Raw genomic sequence first — 21995 nt, 5'->3', positions numbered from 1 at the left:
TTAAACTGCTTTTGACAGCACCAAAAAACTTTGTAAACTGACGTTGAGCAATATCAAAAGTTCGGTCTCCGAGCCGTTAGATGCCAAATGGGGTTTCAGACAGGGCAACTCCTTTTCAAGCGACTTCTTCAATCTACTCCTGGAGAAAATAATTCGAGCTGAAGAACAAAATAGGGAAGGAAAGAGTGTACTATACAACTGCTGACGTACGCCGATGACATCGATATTATTGGCCTCAATAACTCCGCCGTTATCTCTGCTTTTTCCAGATTGGACAAAGAAGCAAAGCAAATGGGTCTGGTAGTGAACGAGGGCAAGACGAAATATCTCCTGTCATCGCACTCGCGACTAGGCTCAAAGTCGTAGATAATTTCTTTTATCTTGGAACCAGTATCAATACCAACAATAATGTTAGCCTCGAAATCCAACGCAGAATAACTCTTGTCAACAGATGCTACTTTGGACTGAGTAGGCAATTGAGTAGTAAAGTCCTCTCTCGACGAATAAATACCAAACTCTATATGATACCTGCTACAATACATGAAGCAGACGCATGGACGATGCCAACATCTGATGAGTCGACGTTACGAGTTTTCGAGAAAAGTTCTGCGGAAAATTTATGGTCGTTTGCGCATTGGCCACGGCGAATATCGCATTCGATGGAACTATTAGCTGTATGAGATATACGACGACATTGACATAGTTCAGCGAAGGTCATATCGTTCCAATGGGCGAAAATATTCCAGCTCCGAAGGACATGGCTTGAAATCTCCAATTGACGCCAAACAGCAGGAAGGAAGAACGATTGGCGCACTGTTGTAAACTCGCCTATAACTGCGAATGCGGTGTCTACGCCATTAAAGAAAGAAGAATAAACGACCATGAGAAAAATTTATGAAACGTCAATAATTTTGGATTCGATTATCTTTGTCTTTATATGGCTTTATATCCCCTGCGGAGAGATAGTCCGTCTTCTCACTTAGCTCGCCTTCAAACGAATGTTGTTTGGCTACCCAGAGGATAATTGGTCTAAGACCGGTAGCCATGAACTGCTTGAGCTGTATGCAAAAGAATCGTTTCCTGCCACTCCCTATTGAATGGCGTGAACTTCCTCCTGCATACTTCTTAGTTCATATGAATTCCTAACTAGGGCCGTTCTGCAAGTCAGTAACCTCACCAATTTGATAATACAATAATCTCCACAAAAATAGTTTTTCACAATGTTATAGCTGCATTAAATGCATTTTATTTATTTTATTTTTTTTTTTTGCATAATTTTTAGAGTATGTATGTATGTAATACAACTGCAAAACTGTTCATGCTAAATTAAATTGCAATAAAGTTGCAAAACAATAATTGTTGACTAACATTTTGCCGTTGAGTTTGACTTTTCCACTTACAAATATAGAATATCTTGTAATATGCATATATACTACAGTATACAGAGCCAAATCTATAAACTATAATTTTGTTTTTTGCGCTCAATTATTTAATGTTAATTTTAATTGTGTTATATGTATATACATACTCGTCGCATTTATTACATTTACATTTATATAATATGCATTGTATGGTATATTCTCCTTAATTACAGAAAGATTTCACTTCTCAAAGCAGTTCACTCAAATATACAAGTAAGATATGAGAAACGCCGCATGCGCACCGATGCTTACAAATTTTGCCAACAACTACAATACCCGTGACATTGCAAATGCAAATGCTTACAAAAACACCAAAAACAAAACAATAATCCTACCATGCAATTATGTGCGGCATAAGCATACAGTACATTTTGAGGTTATGATTTCAATAACATTTTCGGATATGCATGCAAAGTACTAAGTATATAAAATATAGGTTATAACATAAGTTGAGTTACTAAGTTTAATTTTTTTTAAATACACAAGTGCTTATTTATGTATTTTTTAAACATACATATGTAAATTAATTTAACAACAAATGCACTTGAACTGCGAACTAATCAGCAAATTACATTTATTTATGCATTTCTACATACGTATAGTATATACTGTATTTAAATATATATTGCTCTTTTGCAAAATTAATTTTCCTGCTTTGTCGCTAAGCAATTACATAAGTTAAACTAATTATAGTAACATATTTAGACGATATGCAGTATAAATTTAGAATAGCAGCTTTATCAGCCTAAAGGATAATAGCCAACGCACACGCATGCGCACAACCAGAAGGCGCCAGACTTGTTAACACACACACATTTATACATATTTTATAGCAATTTAGCGCATTGAGTTGCGAATACAGTTGTAGTTTATCATTCTTGTGCGTCGTGTACACTTGTTTCGTGTCAGATTTGTCTTTTTAATTACATAAGTTTTATGTTCGCTTACAATACTCGTATAGTTTATGTATTCTTTCTACAATTCTTTACAACCATCCACGAGCTTAGTTTATTTTTTGCGTGCGTTTTAATTATTGCATAATGAAAGCATTTTCTCGACGCAATAAAACTTGCGCACTTCCAACATAAACAAACATCAGCGACTGTCGACTGAGTTCATTTCACCTCAGCTATGCCATTTTCGTAGAGGTATTCATACATTGTTCATACATACATAATATGTATATAATATATACATATGTATATGTTTACTTTTCACTACCATTGCAAGTTTGAAGTGCAGTTGAAACTGTGTAGGTGGTCAAGTTTTGAAGATTTGCATAATAAAATGGGCACAAAGGGGTTAAAAATAATAATAATGATAATAATAAATTGCTATTTATATTATCGAAAAAAAATAATATTAAACCAAAAATAATATTAAAAAAAATAATAATATAAATTATAAAATTATTTTAAAAAATAATAATATTAAAAAATTATTAAAAAATAGGTGAATAATACATTTTGTAAATTTGTTGATTTTTTCGTTATACCGTTTTGCAAATAAAAGTTAGACTGGGTAAAAAAATTAATAATTTTTAATTTTAAAACTTTTCAATTAAAATATTAATTTTTTTATATTATGAATAAAATTTTGTAAATTTTTTGATTTTTTTCCTTACACAGTTTTGCAAATGAAAGGTAGATTGATTAAAAAAAATCTAATATTTTATATGTATGTAAAACTTTTTAATATAAAATGTTAATTTGTTTTTTTTTATATCTTTTTAATTTAGTATTTTTTGTTAAAATATCGTGTTCCGGTCTGTATTTAATCATTTTTAATATTTTGAAATATTTTTTTTATATTAAAACAGAGTTGCCAATATGCATTAAAAAAATATTTAAATTAACATTTAAATTAGATTTTTTATATTCTTTAAACGCTTTTTTCATTTTGTAATCCCAAAAATGGGGCAAAAAATAAAAAAAAAGTGGAATTAAATTTTCGGATAAAAAAATAAATTTAACATTTCTTTATATTTTTTTAATATAAAATATAAATTTTTTTATATACTTTTATTTTGTAAATTTTTGTTAAAATATCGTGTTTTGGTCTGTATTTAATCATTTTTAATATTTTGAAAAATATTTTTTTTATATTTAATCAGAATTGCCAATATGCATTAAAAACATAATTGAACGAGTTTCTTTTTATATTCTTTAATCGCGTTTTTTTATTTTAAAACCCCAAAAACGGGACTAATAAATTTAAAAAATTTTAATCCCGCATATAGGATAAAACAAATAAATTGAACATTTTTTTATATTTTTTTTTTCATATAAAATGTTTTTTTTTTTTTTTAAATTCATAATTTTTGTTGAATATCGTTTTGATCTGTATTTAAACAATTTTAATATTTTGAAGTAACTTTTTTATAAGGTTGCCAGTATGCATTAAAAAATATTTGAATTAATTTCTTTTTATATCCTTTAATCGCGTTTTTTTTATTTTGTATTCGCAAAAGCGGAACTAAAAAATAAAAAAAAAATATTTAATTCCGCATACCGGATAAAAAAAAAAAAAATTGAACATTTTTTTTTATACTTTTTTTTAACATAAAATATTTTTTTTTTATTTCATAATTTATGTTAAATATCGTTATGATCTATATTTAAATATTATTAGTATTTTGAAATATTTTTTTTTATATTAAAACAGAGTTGCCAATATGCTTTAAATTAATTGAATTAACATTTGAATTACTTTTTTTTATATTCTTTAATCGCGTTTTTTTTATTTTGTTAATTCTGCATACCTTATAAAAAAAAAATAATATACATTTAATTTTTGACAATAATTTTTTATATTTATTTTTAATCAAAAAAATCGCGACCCTGTATTTAATATATATTTTTGTATTTATTATTGTTTTAAATATATTTATGTACAATTTTTCTTTTATATGTAGGAATTTTTTTTTATTAAATTATAATTTTTCATAAAATACATATAATTTAATATAATGAACTTGTTTTGTTTATGCTTTACTAATTTTGTAATAAATTGCTTTTCCCTACAATAATTTGGCATTTAATCTGTGGCCATTGTAAAAATAATAAAAACTTAACACAATTTTATTTAAATTACTAACTTTATTATTTAGGTTGAAGCCAATTCCAACTAAATGTTCAAGAAAAACTAAATATATTTATTAAAAAAACAATATTAAAGACAAAAGTATTTAAAAAATAATAATTATGTTTCAACTAAAAAAAATACTGAAATAAAAAAGTGAGTTTATATAATATATAAATGATAGATTTAAGTGCTTTTGCGCCTACACATATAATTTCTAGAGCACAAGTACGCGCTTTACACGGTAATATAACTTCAGCTTTATGATATGTACATATAATAGAGAGCTGCACATGGTAATCTGTCTCGGAAAGAACATGATCTATATTTTTACTGGTTTTGAACCGGAAATATTTTTCATTTGTGGATTTTCATAAGATATATAAGAAGTTTTCAACACGTGTTCACGGCTTTGTATTATGAAGAGAGTTCACATAAACACGCTTATAAAAAATTTTAGCTTTTTGCACCACATTTTTTGTCGCCATTAGCGGTGAGTTACTCTATTTACAATATATATTACATTAAATAATTTATTGCAGAAATACTTTTTACAAAATGCAGAGCAAACAATTTTTTTTACCTGCTCTTTAAGACTTTTAAACTCGTATTTAATTTTTTGAAAAATCAAAAAAGCAAAAATTACACAAATTGTTGACTGAAAATTATATTTCAATACCGAATATGCTCAAAACTGTGGAATTTTCTTACAATATTGTGGCAGTCAGCTTTTATTACATAATTTTTGATAGACACTATTTTTCACGCGAACACGACATACAAAGCACAAATGAAAGAAGAAATCGAAGAGGCCACACAAAGCAGATAGTAGAAAATATATTAATATTCTTATAAACTTATGGAAAACCATAAAAAGATCTGCATAGCTTTGCTGTAAAGCAAATCATTTTTTCCATTGGATAAATAGACATATTGTTGTATGGTTGTTGTTTTATTTAGACGACTCTATCATTATTGTAAAATAGTAATATTGTTTTTTTTTTAAATATTTGAAAAATGTCTTAACATTTTTTTAATAAAAACAAATTTTCAACAAAATTTTCTTGACTTTAGTCAACAATTATTTAAATATGCGTTTTTATGTATATTTTTTTTATTTTACAAATAAATAACAGCTATTTTATTCAGGAGACTGTTTCAAAAATAGAACAACAAATGCATCAAAAAAAATCGACAAATATGTACATATTTTTTAAATTTCAAAGAAGTCGTACACCGAAAAACACCAGTTTTGTTTATTTAGTTACTCTCCGCATGCAGCCATAAGGAAAATATACTTATGTATATTACATTAATTTTCTTAGCATAAAGGGTATACGGCTTTAATCGTATGTTGTCAGTTTTGAAAACGAAAAATTAAAAAAAAAAATATTAAATACACAGTGCAGCAATGAAATTAAATAAATAAAAAATAATAATAAGAAATAAAAAAAATAATAATAAGAAATAAAAAAATAATAATAATAAATAAAAAAAATAATAATTAAAAAAATAGTCTCAAATTATTAAATACAAATTTTATAAATTTTACATTTTTTAATTAAAATTACTTTTTTTGCTAAATTAGCATTTTTTATTATAAAGAATTTAAAAATTATTTTATCTTTATTTTTTTGTAAAGAAATCCTAATATGAAATTGTATAAATATGGTAACCATGCAATAAGAGTCGGAAAGTTATACTTTTTTATTGCATTATAATAAATTAAGTGTATATTTTTTAGCAGCAAGTAAATTGATTAAAATAAAACAAAAGAATAAGCATATAAGAGAATGAAAGAATGAAAAAAATACAAAATAATACACAACTTTAGGAAAGTGAGCACAAACAAATATTTTTGGCGCATTGCAAAATTTTCCACACGCCAGTCCACGAAAAATAATATCTCATATTTACTGCAAATATATTGCCAAAATACGTATATACATACATACATGTAATTTAGCCAAAATACAATTTTTATTAGAAAAATACTCGTAGGTCTGTTTGTTTGTTTCGAACTCGAACACATTTCACCGTTACACAGTTTCAACATTTTTTGCACTGCCAAAGCAAACGCAACGCACTATTTATAATACAAATTGCTACATTTCTTACAGCTTAGTTCTCTACTAGTGTGTCGTCTTCATATGTGTGTGTGTGTGTGCATACACAAGAGTCAGTGTGCGTGTGTGTGCTACAAACAACTACAAATGCTTACAACGCAACGCCGTTATGAGCGCACTTAATCTGATTGCTTTTTCACCATCGAGGGCGGTGGTGGCGCTGGCACCGTGGGCCGCTTCGTCAATATCATGTGCGGCGAAACGGGTGTTGTGGGTGTGTTGCGTGTTATCGGCGCCGGTGTTTGTGTCTGTGCTTGTGCCGTGCTCACTGTTGATGTTGCCGACGCCGACGCTGTGGCCGCAGTCGACGACGTCGCAGCAGCTGTCGTCGTTTCCGTTTGCTGCAACTGTAGCTGTGGTGGCACAAAAGTATTGGCATTCGCATTCGAATTGGAACGCGAGTGACCACCACCGCCGAAGCTGTAGACGCTGGCAATGCTGTTTCGATTGCTGTTGCTGTTACTGTTGCTTTGGCTGCCGACACCAACAGCGCTGTTTATATTCGCATTCTGCTCCGCACTCAGTAGCCGTTGATTGTGTTGATTTTCACGCATTGTCGTCGCTGCGCCGTTATCACAATTGTCGCTGCGTAGTTTCTCGATGAACTTCTCAGTGGTGCGTGACACTATACCGCCTCCACCAACAGCTACACTGTTGACACCGTTAGCGCCAACACTGCCACCGTTGCCAGTTTCGTTGGCTTGCGTTGGCGTCGGCGTTGTCTCATCATCACTCTTGCCACCACCGCCGCTTAGGCCCAGCACCATTGGGCGTTTGGGTATCTTTGGTTTTTGTGGTAAATCTGGCTTGAAGACCAGCGATCCTATGCTGTCGGTGCTCTTGCGATCCGCTACCGGCGAAGGTAAATTATCCAAACCGAAAAATTGTGTACGAGTCATGGGCACCGGTTTGGCCGATTGTGGTGGCTCTGGTGGTGGCATTTGCTGTGTCAGTGGCTGTTGGAAATGCGACAGCTTCGGTAATGGCGGTTTTTCGGGCTTTTCTGTGCCATTACTGTTATTGCCATTGTTATTATTATTGTTATTGTAGTTATTATTAGCTGCCGTTGTGGTGGTTGCAATTGTATTTGTTGTTGTCGATGTAGCTGGATTCGGAAAGAGTTCTTTAACGCCGTTTCGATGTGACTCGTGATTGGTGTGGATTTTCTCCACAACTTTGGCGGCACTTGGCGGGGAGGGCGCGCAAGCCTTTTGGCGACGAATAGTACCGTAACGTGGACTCTCAAGAGAATCTGAAAATTGTTGGGATCGATTAAAATGAAGATGTTTTTAAAAGTATATAATTTTATACCCGTCAAATTGTTGAAAGGAAGCAAAAGCAAGTATCTGTTTATAAAAATCCCTCCATCTTTATACTTCTCTTTCCTTCTCTCTATTTTTCTCTCTTTATTTTTCTATCTTTCCCTCTCTCTTTCTCTCTCCCTCTCTTTCTCAATGTGTATACATCTCTCTACCTCTCTCAATCTTTTACTTGCTGTTCTCGTTTTCTTTTTTCCTCCCGCTACCTTTCCACCTATCTCATCCCGCCCCCTCTTTCAATCTGTCTACCCTTCCCTCTCTTCACCATAACAACAATTACTTTGTGTCTCACATCATCTCTCACTCTCTTTCTCTGTTCTGCACTCTCTTATCCTTCATCTATCTCCTTACCCCTCACTTCCGTCCTCCCTCCCCTTCACTTTCTTCCGCACTCACCCGTGTCATTCCGATCCAAATTTTCGTTGGACGAGCCAGATTTGCTTTTACCTTCCACAAAGAGTTTATTGCGCGACAACGTCACAAAAAAGTCTACGTCTCCTTCGAAAAAGTAATCCCACTGACTAATCAACAGTTCCACAATCACATTCACAGCCGATGAACTGTTCACCTGTCCCAGGTAGTCGGCCGGATTGCTTTTATCCATACGCGGCCACAACATATTCGGTGACATTACAATCGCCACATTCTGCGAGCTCATCTTGTTCTGGTCCACATTCTGTGTGACCAGCCAGAGGAACCTCGTCAGATAGCGTAAATTTGCATAATTCGACGCCGGCAATTTGGCCAGCGTGGCCTTTATGGCGGCTTTCCGCTCCGCTTCACTGCCACATTCCGTCGCGCTAATAAAGTCTTTGTAGTATTTATAGGTGAGTAAGGGTTCAGGCAATTCACGCAAATACAACTTGAGTATCGAACCAATCACATGCGGATCCTGATACTCCACCGGCAGTGGGGTCTTCACATATTGTGCTTCGAGCGCATGTTTCATGCGTCGCAATTTTGTGCTTGCACAACCCACACGCAACAAACCCTCTTCGTAGAGTCCGTTCTCGATGAGGCAGCAAATGCAGAGCTCTAAAATGTGTGATATTTCACGATTCGTCGACTCCAGGTGCTCGGTTAGCGAGGTGCCGAAACGCGATTTCGCTGTCGATTGTATAATATCCTGAATGGAGGCGAGCGATGAGTTGACCTTCTGCAGTGCACGCTCGTGGTAGTTACGCTGGTATAGCACATAGTCGCGTATGCATTGGACGATGACGTCCTCTTTGGTGATCAACTCGAACATGAGTGCGGCGAGCGAGTCGCGCTCCTTCTCCAACTTCACTTCGCATTGTTCCTGTTGGTCTTTGATGTGATTGATTTTTGCCGGTGCTTCGTCGAGACGTATGGCGGCCTAGAGAGAAGGGGCGAGAAGAAGGCGAAATAGTTAATATGCGAAAATACTAAAAATTATGAAATGACATTTTTGATGATAATGTATGGTGAGAATAAAATTAATTTTAGGAATATTCTAAATCTTAATTTTTTGTATCAGGAATACAAATTTTTTAAAAATTAAAAAGCAATTAGTTAAATGTTTTCAATTTATAAAAAAAAAAAATTATAATAAAAAAATTATTTAAAAGTTTTGCAAAAAATTTTAACATTTCAAAACGAATTTTTAGGAAAATTTTGCAAATACTTAAATTTTATGCAGTTATATTTAACAGAAAATAAAATATTCCTTTTTTAATTCCAAAAAATTAATCGCCCACTTTTTATAAAATGTTGAACACTTTAAATTGAATTTTTAAAAAAATTATAATTTAAAAAATTTTGAATTTTGAAAGATATTTTGAATTAAAAAAAAAAATTAATTTTGTAAATTAAAGTTTAAAATTTTTAATTTTTTAAAAAAATTGTAATGTTTAGAGATATGATGAATATTTTTTAGTTTTTAAATAAAAATTTAAAAATTATAATTTATAAAAAAAAATTTGAATTTTTAAAGGTATTTTGATTTTTCAAAAAAATTTTAATTTTTTTAAATTGAAAAAATTGAAAATTTAAAAAAAATAATAATTTTTTAAATTAAATAAAAAAAAGTTTGATTTAAAAAAAAATGGATTTAAAAAAATTTTGATTCCAAAATCATTTTTTTTAATAAAAATTAAACAAAGTCTCCCAACGCTCCCTTATCTCGTTCCAAATTCGATTTGCCTATCGCAAATATTCACTTATTTAGACGACCCCCCACCACTCCCTTCAATATAACACAGCTGTGAAGCGATAAGCGTAGATTTTGCAAATCTGCTTTTGCTCTGTCGAAACAATGATAGTGACATCAGAACCATTAAAAGGCAACAACAAAAACACGAACGCGTCGTGTCGGCGTAAAAAAGAATCAAAAACACAAATCATAAAAATAGAGGAGTGCAATATGCCAACAAATCGGATTAAAACTCTGCAGCGCTGAAGAAGTGCGGAGGACAGTAAGAAAGCACGATAGATATACATATGTACCTGTACAACGGTAAATGTGTGTGTACGTATGTATGTATGTATGTATGTTAGGTGCAAACTCAATCAATAAACTTCTGACTAAGCCAATTGAATAATCGCGTTCGCACCTTCCCGCATTTGCACAGATTCACACCATAGCAGCATAGAGCAACCACCATACAAGGCAGCCATGTACATACATATGTACACATATTCATACATACAATTACATCCAGAAATGTGATTTATACTTTTTGAAATAAACTTTTTATATGCAAATTGTATTTTTAGTTTATTGACTAATGAAAATATGAGCAAAGAAGAGTGTGCATCGGAAATTCTAGTCATAATTAAGACAAGGTGAAATGTTTCGTCATTCTTTCCTCTCATCCACGACAACCACCTGTGTCGCCTATACCGCATTACAGTCGGAGGCGTCACAAACTCACAATACATGTTGGTAAACCGGTAAAGCCGAAAGCAAATTATGTAATGTGGTGTTCACACTACTACCGAAATTACTTCATTTCATACAAATTACTTAAAATAAATCAAGTGTATTTTACTTAGATAAGAATTATTAATTTCAATTAATCGAGTATTGGAAAAAGAAGAAATTTATATCCACCACAACACCAACCAACTGGTAGCATATGTTGATAAATATTGCATTACATACGAGTACGAGGAACCACATATTTAAATTCTGGCCAAAAATATTCGGCTATGATTGAGCGGTAGCGATTCCCATTCACAGTAACGTGCCGGTCTTGATCATCACGGATAAATCGCACCAAAACGTTATTTTTTCGGGATACAATGGTGAATCATGGAGTACGTGTGGATTATTCCCTGACCAACAACGCATATTTTGCTTATTGACGATGTCATTCAGCCAGAAATGAGCATCATCGCTGAAGATGACCTTTCGATGAAAATCCGGATCATTTTCAAGTTGTTGCTCAGACCAATTCACGAACATAGTTTTTGAGTCAATTTGATCTTGTAAGGATGTAGGCCAAAATCTTTTCGCAAAATTCGCCACAACGACATCACAGAGATGCCCAACGCTTGAGAACGATGTGCGAGTGACTGATTTGGACCTTCCTCAATTGATGCGCTAGCAGCAGCAATATTCTCGACACTACGGGCACTTCTTTGTCTCACTATCACGGGCATATTTTGTACTGTGCCTGTGGTTTCAAATTTTTCCACTGGACGCTCAATTGTTAATCTGACAGGCCGACTATGACGACCATAAATTGACGTAGCGCTCTTAAAGTTGAGCCCACTGAGTACGTATATCTTTCCATGATAAAACGGCAAACCTTACTGAAGAGCAATGTCACAAGAACAGGAAAGCAACTTTTTGTAGCGTCCCTATGAAAAAGCCCAGTATATAACCTTATACACAAAATCTTCTTTTAAGGGTTAAGAGTCTTAAATTCGAAGAGCATTAGTTTTGCTATAATATATGAACGTTAATATCTCCTATACTCATTAAAATAAAATAATATAAAGACATTAGCACTTCCTTATAAGTGCAAAAGAATAAGAACAACAGGAAATCGCGCATATAAAAGAAGAAGAACAGTACAAAGACCCACAAGTGAATAACACAATAAGACATAATAAGAATATATGCGATTAATGTTTCGGCAATTTCCATAAATAATAGCAAGTCTATGGGAAATAGCAGAGCAATAAAAATATAGCAACAGCATGAAGCCGACATGAGAATTTTTGAGGCGCAAATAAGAATGTTTAAAATAAAATAAAAGTGCGCTGGCATTAAATGGAAATTAAGATTCAAAATTCATATGTCTTATACTCTATATGTAAGTATATAAGTATGTATGTACAGCATTTCTATTGAAAATGGCATAACAGCATGTCAACAACATTGCCAATAGGGATACAAGCATGCATACATACATACCTACATACTCATGTGCATATATGTAAGTACATATAAAATTTGCTCCAAAACTAATTTTTTGGACATCGTAACACTTTTAACAGTTATGTATATATTTTATTACTTTTCTGTCACATTGCCACAGCTCTAGCCATGGCTGCAAGCTCACTTGTCGCCAGCGCAGGCGCCATATATGGCAGGCGGACTTCCTAAACAGTTAAAAGACACACATTCAAACACACACACACACATTGAAGCAAATTGAGAAATACGCAAGAAATGAAAGAAAAACGTAATCAAACTTCAGCAATAAGATGTGGAATACTCTTATAAGCAAAAGCAATGCACAAATTTGCTCCAAAGACACAATTTCGCGTAAAAATCGTAGAAAATAAGATCTTAAACCGCTTAAACGGGCGAATCAGTACATAACGGTGACGAAATCTGACTCACTTTTGATCAACGGAACTGCAGCAAACGAATAAAGCAACAAAAGCAATTATGTCGAAAATTGCCAAATTAGTTTCAATGAATCGCAATAAAGTAAACCAAAAAATTTCTAGACGACAGGTATGAGTCAATAGACGGACCAAATCAATGCTTAGAAGCGAGGAAATGGCCGTAACAACAAAGGAACATAACAGTTGTGAATGACAAACGGCTTTCATTCGGTTATTAGAGCTGTTTGCTACTTTTCCATTACTGAAGCAGAGAGTATTCTAACAGAGAACGACTTCCAACAGGCAATGGTTAATAGCAGACTATCTTCTTTAAACTCAAAAATTGTTCAGGAACTTATGTATAAGGCTTTTGAAACTGTAGGATCTCTTCTGTAGGGACACTGCTGCTATCCCAGCTTTGTGACTTAGATTATTTAATAGCCACAATGGATGTGGATTTATTTCCAGAAAGAAACAGTGACCACACATTTTTCTGTTGTGGTATCCACAAATCTCAATACAACGGCTCCGATTACATTATTGGATCACTTAGATTATACATATACATATGTATGTATCTCCACCGTATGTCCAACGCTATTTCCATATGATTTCTCTCGAGTATTCTGACCTTAAAATATATGTGTCGTTAACACAGCAATTTTGAGGCAAAATATATTTGAATTTAACCAAGTTGGCAACTCTACAAACGCCTAATTTTGATTATTTGAGTACGAAAGATAAAAAAAATAAATTAATTAAATTAAATATTAATAAATTGGTCCAAACTCAGATAACTATGTTATGTTGAAGATAAAAAATCGAATTTGATAATCTTGGCTTCCATAACTAACCCCAAATTATTACATTTAAATTTGGATTATTAAACACAAATATTGAGATATCTTGCACACAAGAAAACTATAAAATAACTATAAACTATTATTATTAACAAAAATAACACCAACAAAACTGAAAGGTAACACTGTTGGGGATTTTAATATGTGAATCGGTATTTATAGAGAGCGTTGGCTGTAATAACGACGGAACCCCAACACTAATTTCGATTGCTTTGAAAGTGTTCATAGAAAGGTGGCGGAGGTGACAATGCCAAAATTAAATTGTCAAATTTTGTGACACAACAACAAAAACAGTTATAATACATATGTATATAAGTGTATGTATGAATAATTAAATAGATATACATAAGTGGTAGGAAAAGTAATAATAAAATGGAAATACAAGCCACAGCGATTATACACATATGTATGTACATAAGTATGTATATAATTCGAAGGTTCAAGCTCACAATAATAACAACAAATAAGCGGTAAAAGCTAATGCCGAAGACGAAACAACAACAATGCGGCAATAAACTTAATATTTCTACAGAATTAATATTACAAAAAAAACAATGGCTCCTAACGTAATCGCCGGCACGCCCAACCGCAAAACCCGCTTCAACGCTCACCACAAAGTCAGCATTGCCCTCCGCTTCCTCTCTCTCACCTTCACAACAATAAAGCACTTGAATGACCAACACAATACAAACACACACACACGCACAGTGTAAGCCAACACAGCGATTTCGCATAATCATAATAAAAAGGCATGCGAAAGAGAAATTAAAATGATAATAATAACAAAAGATAATATAATAATAAGTATAATCATGACGAAAATTAAACAAAAATATGTATGTAAATAAACAGTTACAAATGAACGCAACTGCAATAGTAAAACTGCATAAGTCATAAGCGAATTAACCTCAAAAGAGTAACGGATAAATAAGGAAATCGTGTGAAAAAAATTTGCAAAAAATTAAAAATATAAAAAAAAAATTAAAAATATAAAAAAACATTAAAAATATAAAAAAAAATAAAAATAAATAACAATTGAATATTTGCATATGTACATATGTACATATGTATGTATATAAAAAAATAACTAAAAATTAAAGACAAAAGTAAAAAAAAAATAAAAATTAAAAAGGAAAATTATGATAAAAATTAAAAAAAAAATTATAATAAAAATTAAAGAGGAAATAATAAAAATTAAAAAAATAATACAAGTTTATAAAAATAATAAAAATAAAGCAAAAATAAAAAATAAAAACAAAATGAAAATAAAATAAAAAGAAAATAAAAACTTTAAATAAAATAAACGAAAAATTAAAAAAAATATACAATAATTAGATACATTATATTTAGCGGATTCACTGAGAAGCGAGTTAAACTCAAATTGAATCGATGAATAAAGAAATAGTGTAAAAACATTAACAAACCATCAAAAATAATATATAAAAAATTATAAAATATTTAAATTAAATGTTTATATTATATTGAAAAAATCTAAAAAAAATTAAAAAATAATAATAAAAATTAAGTTAAGCTAAAAAGAAAATGATATACAAAATATTATAAAAAAAATTGTTTTAAAAAATATTTTAAAAGATATGCAATAATTCAGTTAAGCTGAGACATAACCTTGATTTTTTCTAACACTGCTATTATTGTTGTTGTTATTATTTTCGAATGTTTGTGCAATGCGATGCAAACTGTTAGCTATTTACCCAAAATAACTGATTATCAGCATTAACTAATTATCTGATTCACAACAGCTTGTAGCGAATACAACAAAAACTACAATAATTGAGGACAGCATAGTGATGTTGTAGTATGCCATGGAGATAGGCGTGTCGACGGGCATTTACACGCGCCATAAACACAATTTATGAATAGGCGTTGCAAGGCATTGGCTACGAAATTTCGGAAATAAATTATTTAGAGAGCATAAAACTGGATAAAAAATCAAAATTATGCCAATGCGAAAATGCATACAAAAATTAATTACAGAAATTCAGGGTTGCAAATAATGCATTAAAAAGTAATTGAATAAACATTTGAATTATTTTTTTTTATTTATTAAAGAAAAAAATATATAAAGCATTTAGTGTAAACTCGGCGCGGAACCGAGTAAGCGACCGGATATAGGAGAAAATTACGTTTCAAAGTATCTTAAGGGATTTAAAAATGTCAAGAAGTACAAAATGGAATAAACACGTATATTTATACAGCTTAACAAAGAAAACAGCTTAAGTCGATTTTGAGAAATGGGCGATATTGGCCTTTCAAATCACAAAATCACTTCTCAAATGTAGACTTTTCTGGAAAAGGTCAAACGCAATTGCATATGTACCCCGTCTTTTCGAATAATTTTAAGTAATTTGCATACTGAATACAATTTTAAAGTTCCGAAATTGTCATTTCCACATTTTAAGCGTTGTTGCTTTGCTATATTTCACACTCCACTACGTGCTTAGCCTTATACAGCGTTAATTGGTGATATCACGATCAATTTGTCAGCAGTAAAAGCAAAAACACACGCTTATCATTACGCTTGTTGGCTTATCGAATAATAATAACAAAACAAAAAGCAAAATGTATAGCCATCAAACATTATACCGCAAGAATCTTGCAATTTTCTATTTAAAAGAATCGACATATACAAAAGTTATTTGTAGCTTTCTTATCACATCATGATAACAAAAATTTACTACGAAATCTAGCTAAGAAAATTTATAGAGCAAAGCTTCAGAAATCAATTGATAATAAATTGTGATGGTAATATTGCTATGAATATTTAATGTTAGGCTTTTAATATGACATAGATCACGCTTGGGAAGACTTTTAAATAATGAAATAGTAGTAGTTCACGGTTTTTATTACATAGGCTTAAAAATTATAACCTATCAGATTTGTATACATACATCACATAACTTCAAAATTTATAATTTTTTAGTTTTGTATACATAACAGTTTTTATTATAATGCATAACTTCAAAAATTAAAATTTTTGAGTTTTGTATACATAACGGTTTTTATTACATAACCTCAACAATTATAACTATCAGTTTTGTTTATACATACATATATTCTTACTGTTTTTAAGCTCATAAATGAATTTTTTTGCCAGCCAGAGAAACCTTATCCCTTTTTCGTATCACTGAGCAAAATTTTACAAAAGGTTAACACGATCAAGCAAACCTGCCGAATATTATATAAGAAAACTAGAATTTAGAATATTAAATATTCTCTACAGAGAATCAACCACTGTTCGAAAAATAGTTCCCGCTATAATTAGTCCCAGATTTGAACTCACCACACTCTTAGTGATGGTCACGCAGTCAACAACAACAATTCTCTCTCAATTACCAATTAAACAAATTTTCTCAAAATACCAATCAAGTCATATTGAATGGCGTTAATTATTCAATGTCATTGCGAAGTTCAGCAAATTAAGGGTAAAAAAATTTAAGGCTGCCAATGATTTAACGTAATTGCTGAGTATTACATACATAGGAATCCGATGTAACGTATGTATGTATGCCATGTAAATGTATGTATGGTTTATAGCAAATCGAAGACAATAACTGAACCGCGACACGTGTTTAAAAAATTAATCGATACCATTGTGCTTATTATAGACAATATAATGCCTAGAACGCAAAATATAACAAAAAATATATGTTTTTATTTTATTTCCAGCTATCGTGCAGTAGGCATACATACATACTTATGTAAGTAGTACGTAAGGGGAAGAAAAAAATGGATTTGTAATAGAATAGCTGCGGTATTAGCAAACTTCAAGATGATAATTTTACATCGTGTAACTAAGCGTACATACATACATATGTACATAATTTAATTTTAAAAATTTTTCGTATTTCTGTATATATGCGAACTAATCGCACAGTTTTGGAGATATCGAACTGAAATTATGCACACGTGCTTTTCTCCTCAAGAAGCTGCTCATTTGTCGGAACCGACGATATCGGATCACTATAGCATATAGCTGATTACAAACTGAATGTTCGAAACCAAGTGCTTGGAAGGAAAACTTATTTATTTGACAAGATACATACCTTTGCAAAATTTGCCATAGAATATTAAAAAAAAAGCAAAGGCTACAATATCCGAATAAATTGTTCAGATCGGACCAATATAGCATACTCGTACAGCTACCCTACAAACTAACTGATATTTTTATACCCTTTATGCTATAAAAATACACTCTTGAAGGCTATTCCAGCTTCGATGCAACGAAAGTTAACGATTTTTGTTTTGTTTTGTTTACGAATACATACATATGTATGTACGAGTACCTAACATAGTGTACTATATAAATAATTATGGCAACATTTCATTTGGAGAGGTGTTATAAAAAGCATTATGGCAAATAGTTTACAAGCTTTAACGCTACTCCAATCAAGTGCTACAGCAGCGGACAGCAAGAATGTCAACGCCTTCATTTCCTAACTACTTTCTTTTATTGATTCACTTATTCTGCCATTCATACAGCCACTTAGACTTTTTCATTCAATTTTCCGCTTGTCAGCGCATAAACACTTCAGCTACATAAATACAACTTGGAAAGCATTGACTGAGTGTATTCAACGCCCATTTGACAGTTAACTGTTGACAGTTAAGTCGACTTCCCAGGCGCACATTTGCACGCGTATTGTTGCACATTGATAAAAAGTAGGCAAATGTATGCTTATATAAAGAATATACATACGTGTATGTTTATGTTATGTATGTCGATATATGTGTGTACGTGTTATTATGGGTAAATACCTCATAGCTGCGCTTTAGTGACTGATACTCCTGCACTGTACGTGATACATTGCGTTTGAGTGATGAGATCTCTTGGATTTCATTATCCAAAATTTGCTTTAAACGGCGCACCACTTCGTTCTCCGTCTCCAGTTCATTGTCGACGATGCATTCCGCAATTGACTTCTCAAGTTCGCCTGCAATTGAGTAATACAACATTTACTGACTAAATAGTTGACTGTATTGTAAGTGTATACATAAGTATGTATATATGTACCTATGTATGTTTATCTTATAAATTATAGCACATATGCGCACACAAGTTTGCACAAATGTATGTATGTATGTACATATTTACATTTGTAAAATGTAAGCATGTTTCGCATGAATAGTAGCAAAACAAAAAAGCCCAAAAATATAGTCGAATAGAAATAAACTGACGGATGAGCAATAAAAGGGCAGTAAAGCTGCTAAATATGAGTAAACTACATAATTAACATTTGTATATACATATACATCTAGTATGTACATATATTATATAATTGAATGTGTGTAGGTGATGTATGTTTGTAAGTGGAAAAGCAATGAGGCAAGAAGTCACAAGTGGTTGCGAACGAATGAATAGTAAATGCGATGTTTTTAAGAATGAGCTGTTAAAAAATAAGTATAAATATATGTACATATACCGAACCAAAAACGTCTGTTGGAATTGAGTAGTACTCAACTTTTCGCCAAAGAGAAATAATTATTTTATAATTTAAAATTAATACACTTTTTGGAGTTTAAATATATTTTTATATACATATACATATATTTTGAACTTCTGTCGACCCAAGTTCAATTGCCAATGGTTTTAGAGGTGGCTTAAAAACTGAAAATCATTTACTTCTGCACTCAAAAACTGCAAGTAACGAAATTTTTAGACACAGATTTCCAAAGGATCATACGAGGTAGACAAGAAAACGAAAATATGCACATAGATGGTATAAAGAGTATTTTCATATACATACATATGCAATACATATCCTTCATACTTCATGACTAAACACAGTTCGCAGATGGAAATGACAAAAGCCAACCAAAGTCAATAAAATGACATGCAATGCCTAACTTCGACGTAACTCAACATCATCATAACCACTCTCCAACGCATTACAACAACAAAGTAAAAGCAATTATAAATTTGCAACACCAAAATTAGCAGTTGTAATGGATGGTTGGACACAACACCAACTCAAAGTGTAAGCTTAAGCGCAGGCCGAACTTGTATGAGTTTTTTGCAGAGTAACTGCGACGGCAGCTGAGTAAGTAAATGATGAGTGGCTATTTAGTAGCTTGGTTGACTACCAGGCTGCCAGACTGACTGTCTATGTATCTGCTAGCTGGCCTTAGATGGATGGGTTACTTATGTACATATAAATGAAATGTTAAAAAACGCAAAACTGTTGCTGCCACTGCTGGTAGTATGGGATTGAAATGCAATTCCCACAATATGGCTGAAGGCAAGCTTCAAGCGTGAGTTTTGTTGCATGCCTATTGGCAGCTGAACAACAACATACAAGCCTCGTTCACACAAATGTATATGCGTATGTATACTCGTATGCATATATGTCGAGACATCCATGTACATGTGAATAAGTGTGCATGCTATTTGGATGTTATTGCTGCTCTCCGAAATTGTTACATAATTAGCGGCAATATAATTTGGTAAAAATAAAAAGCAAGTCAAGAGTTTAAAAGCATAAGCGGTAAGGAAATGAAATAGATGAGCTAAGAACTGGGTATCCAAACATATGCATAGTAACGTCACAGATTAGTACATACAAGTGCATTGCTTTTGCTGTTGTCTGCCATACAAAACAAAGTAAAATAAAAGGTAGTAGTAGTGGGATAAACCTTTGAGATAATAAAGAAGACTTGGCAGCTTAGAGAAAATTAAAAATGCATTACAAAAAAATATATTTTTAATAATGAGTTAATAACTTCTCTGCAAGTGCCAACCGAAATAAAATCTTAGCAGAGACAACAAACTCAACCCTTTAGAAAAGAAAATTGAGCATTGTGTTTCCGACTTGCATAAAATGTCAACGATATGTCGACACGAGACAGCTTTTCGCTGACTAAACACAACAAGGCCAAGCGCAGCAAAGGCGAGGTCAACGCCAGCGCCACACTCATCGCAGTTGCCAACATGGTTTGTCCAGTGCTACAGCCTAACACATTATGTCAATCGTAAAAGCCATTGCAAATATATGAAAAAAGCAACAAAATTTCGACGTGCCTTTCGTCCCGTGATCTACATACATAATTGTTTGCACAACCACAGTGTCTATGCATGCCGTAAACGGACATAAATGGCAATATATACTTTGATAGCACAATTCAAGTGGTCACACAAACTTTGACCATATATAAAATATTCTTTGATTAATACACTCGACAATGAAGGCTTTTGAGGGATAATGTTTTGTAATTCTTTACGAACTCGGCCACTCCTTTTATTTGCGTGTGTAATAGTCTTTTGAAATTTATCAGTTACATTTATAAATTACACAATCACAACATTAAAATGTTGACTGAAACAAGTCTACCTTGCCCTCTTCTACTTGTAACGGTCAACACACAATCTTTACATATTTTGTTTTATTGTAATATACGCACCACAATTAGATAAGACATGATGTAATGGCATTTCTTTGTAAAGATCCTTGGATGACTCCTCTAGCGCTTGCCCAATCTTGTAGTGACAGTTCTTTTTGATACGTTTATCACGATCCTGTGTGTCGGTTGAGGAACTAGCTGCCGGCAATTTACGTACCATTTTTTCCAGTACATCTTTATACTTGTCAACTTGTTTTTCAATTATTTCCAATTCGGAATCCTTCAAATCGGATTTATTTGATCTTCACAGGATGTTCATGAAAAAGTAAAAATTAAAAACATAAGTCTCGGCTTGCATATTTTGAGTATCGTAGCGTAGGGCTAGTAGCAATAATAGCTGCAATACATAACGCATTAGCAAAATGCCGACACACCCTTCCCCTTTGGCACACAAATCAAAGAAAAGGTATAATCTTTTCACCCTAAAGCAATACCAGCCAATGCGGCCATCTATGCTTCAGTAATCTCAGTCCTTTTACGCATCGGCATCTATATACATACACTTGTATAGAACACAGTGCCACACCATTGTGTCTAGCCCATGCCTTATGACTTTGTGCTATCCAGCCAACTTCCAAAGCTTACAGCACTCACCTCCCCAAATTTTCAGCTGCAATTTTTATTTTCGTGAATTGTTTCTTCATTTTTGCAGCACTTCACAATTACACCGCAACCGATATTACTTTTTCAATCGAATAACTGTGTTTTGGTTTTTTTACACTTCAATATTTCGATATTTTTCTTCAATTTTTGCAGTAAACATAAAAATTAGTCATCCTATTCTTCTATCACCAACGAATGCGAGCAATCAACTCAAGTCTGTGAAACTTTAAGAGGTGTGTTCAATGGCAATATGACGTTTAAGGCAATTGGGTGGGGTATGTTAAACGGACCTTCTAGGCCTTAGTTTACTAAATATAGTAATGGTATAGATAATTATGGTTATATTCCATTATTGTAAGATTATTT

At 32.3% G+C, this 21995-nt stretch overlaps 1 protein-coding gene across 1 annotated transcript; it reads right to left on the bottom strand.

The window, feature by feature from the left end:
* Positions 1 to 5139: 5139 nt before the first annotated feature.
* On the bottom strand, positions 5140 to 21854 carry LOC105230901 (rho GTPase-activating protein 92B). The gene is made up of 5 exons (XM_011211918.4): positions 21621 to 21854; positions 21027 to 21268; positions 18387 to 18562; positions 8344 to 9304; positions 5140 to 7880 (listed from the first exon to the last, which is right to left on the bottom strand). The coding sequence occupies exons 1-5, from the start codon at positions 21668 to 21670 to the stop codon at positions 6748 to 6750; spliced, it is 2562 nt and encodes an 853-aa protein (XP_011210220.2). The 5' UTR covers positions 21671 to 21854; the 3' UTR covers positions 5140 to 6747.
* Between the last annotated feature and the right edge of the window lie 141 nt (positions 21855 to 21995).

Source organism: Bactrocera dorsalis, chromosome 2 (assembly GCF_023373825.1).
Source record: "Bactrocera dorsalis isolate Fly_Bdor chromosome 2, ASM2337382v1, whole genome shotgun sequence".
NCBI lineage: Eukaryota > Metazoa > Arthropoda > Insecta > Diptera > Tephritidae > Bactrocera > Bactrocera dorsalis.
Note: the sequence above shows the minus strand (reverse complement) of the source record. Positions and strands in the feature narration are given on the sequence as shown.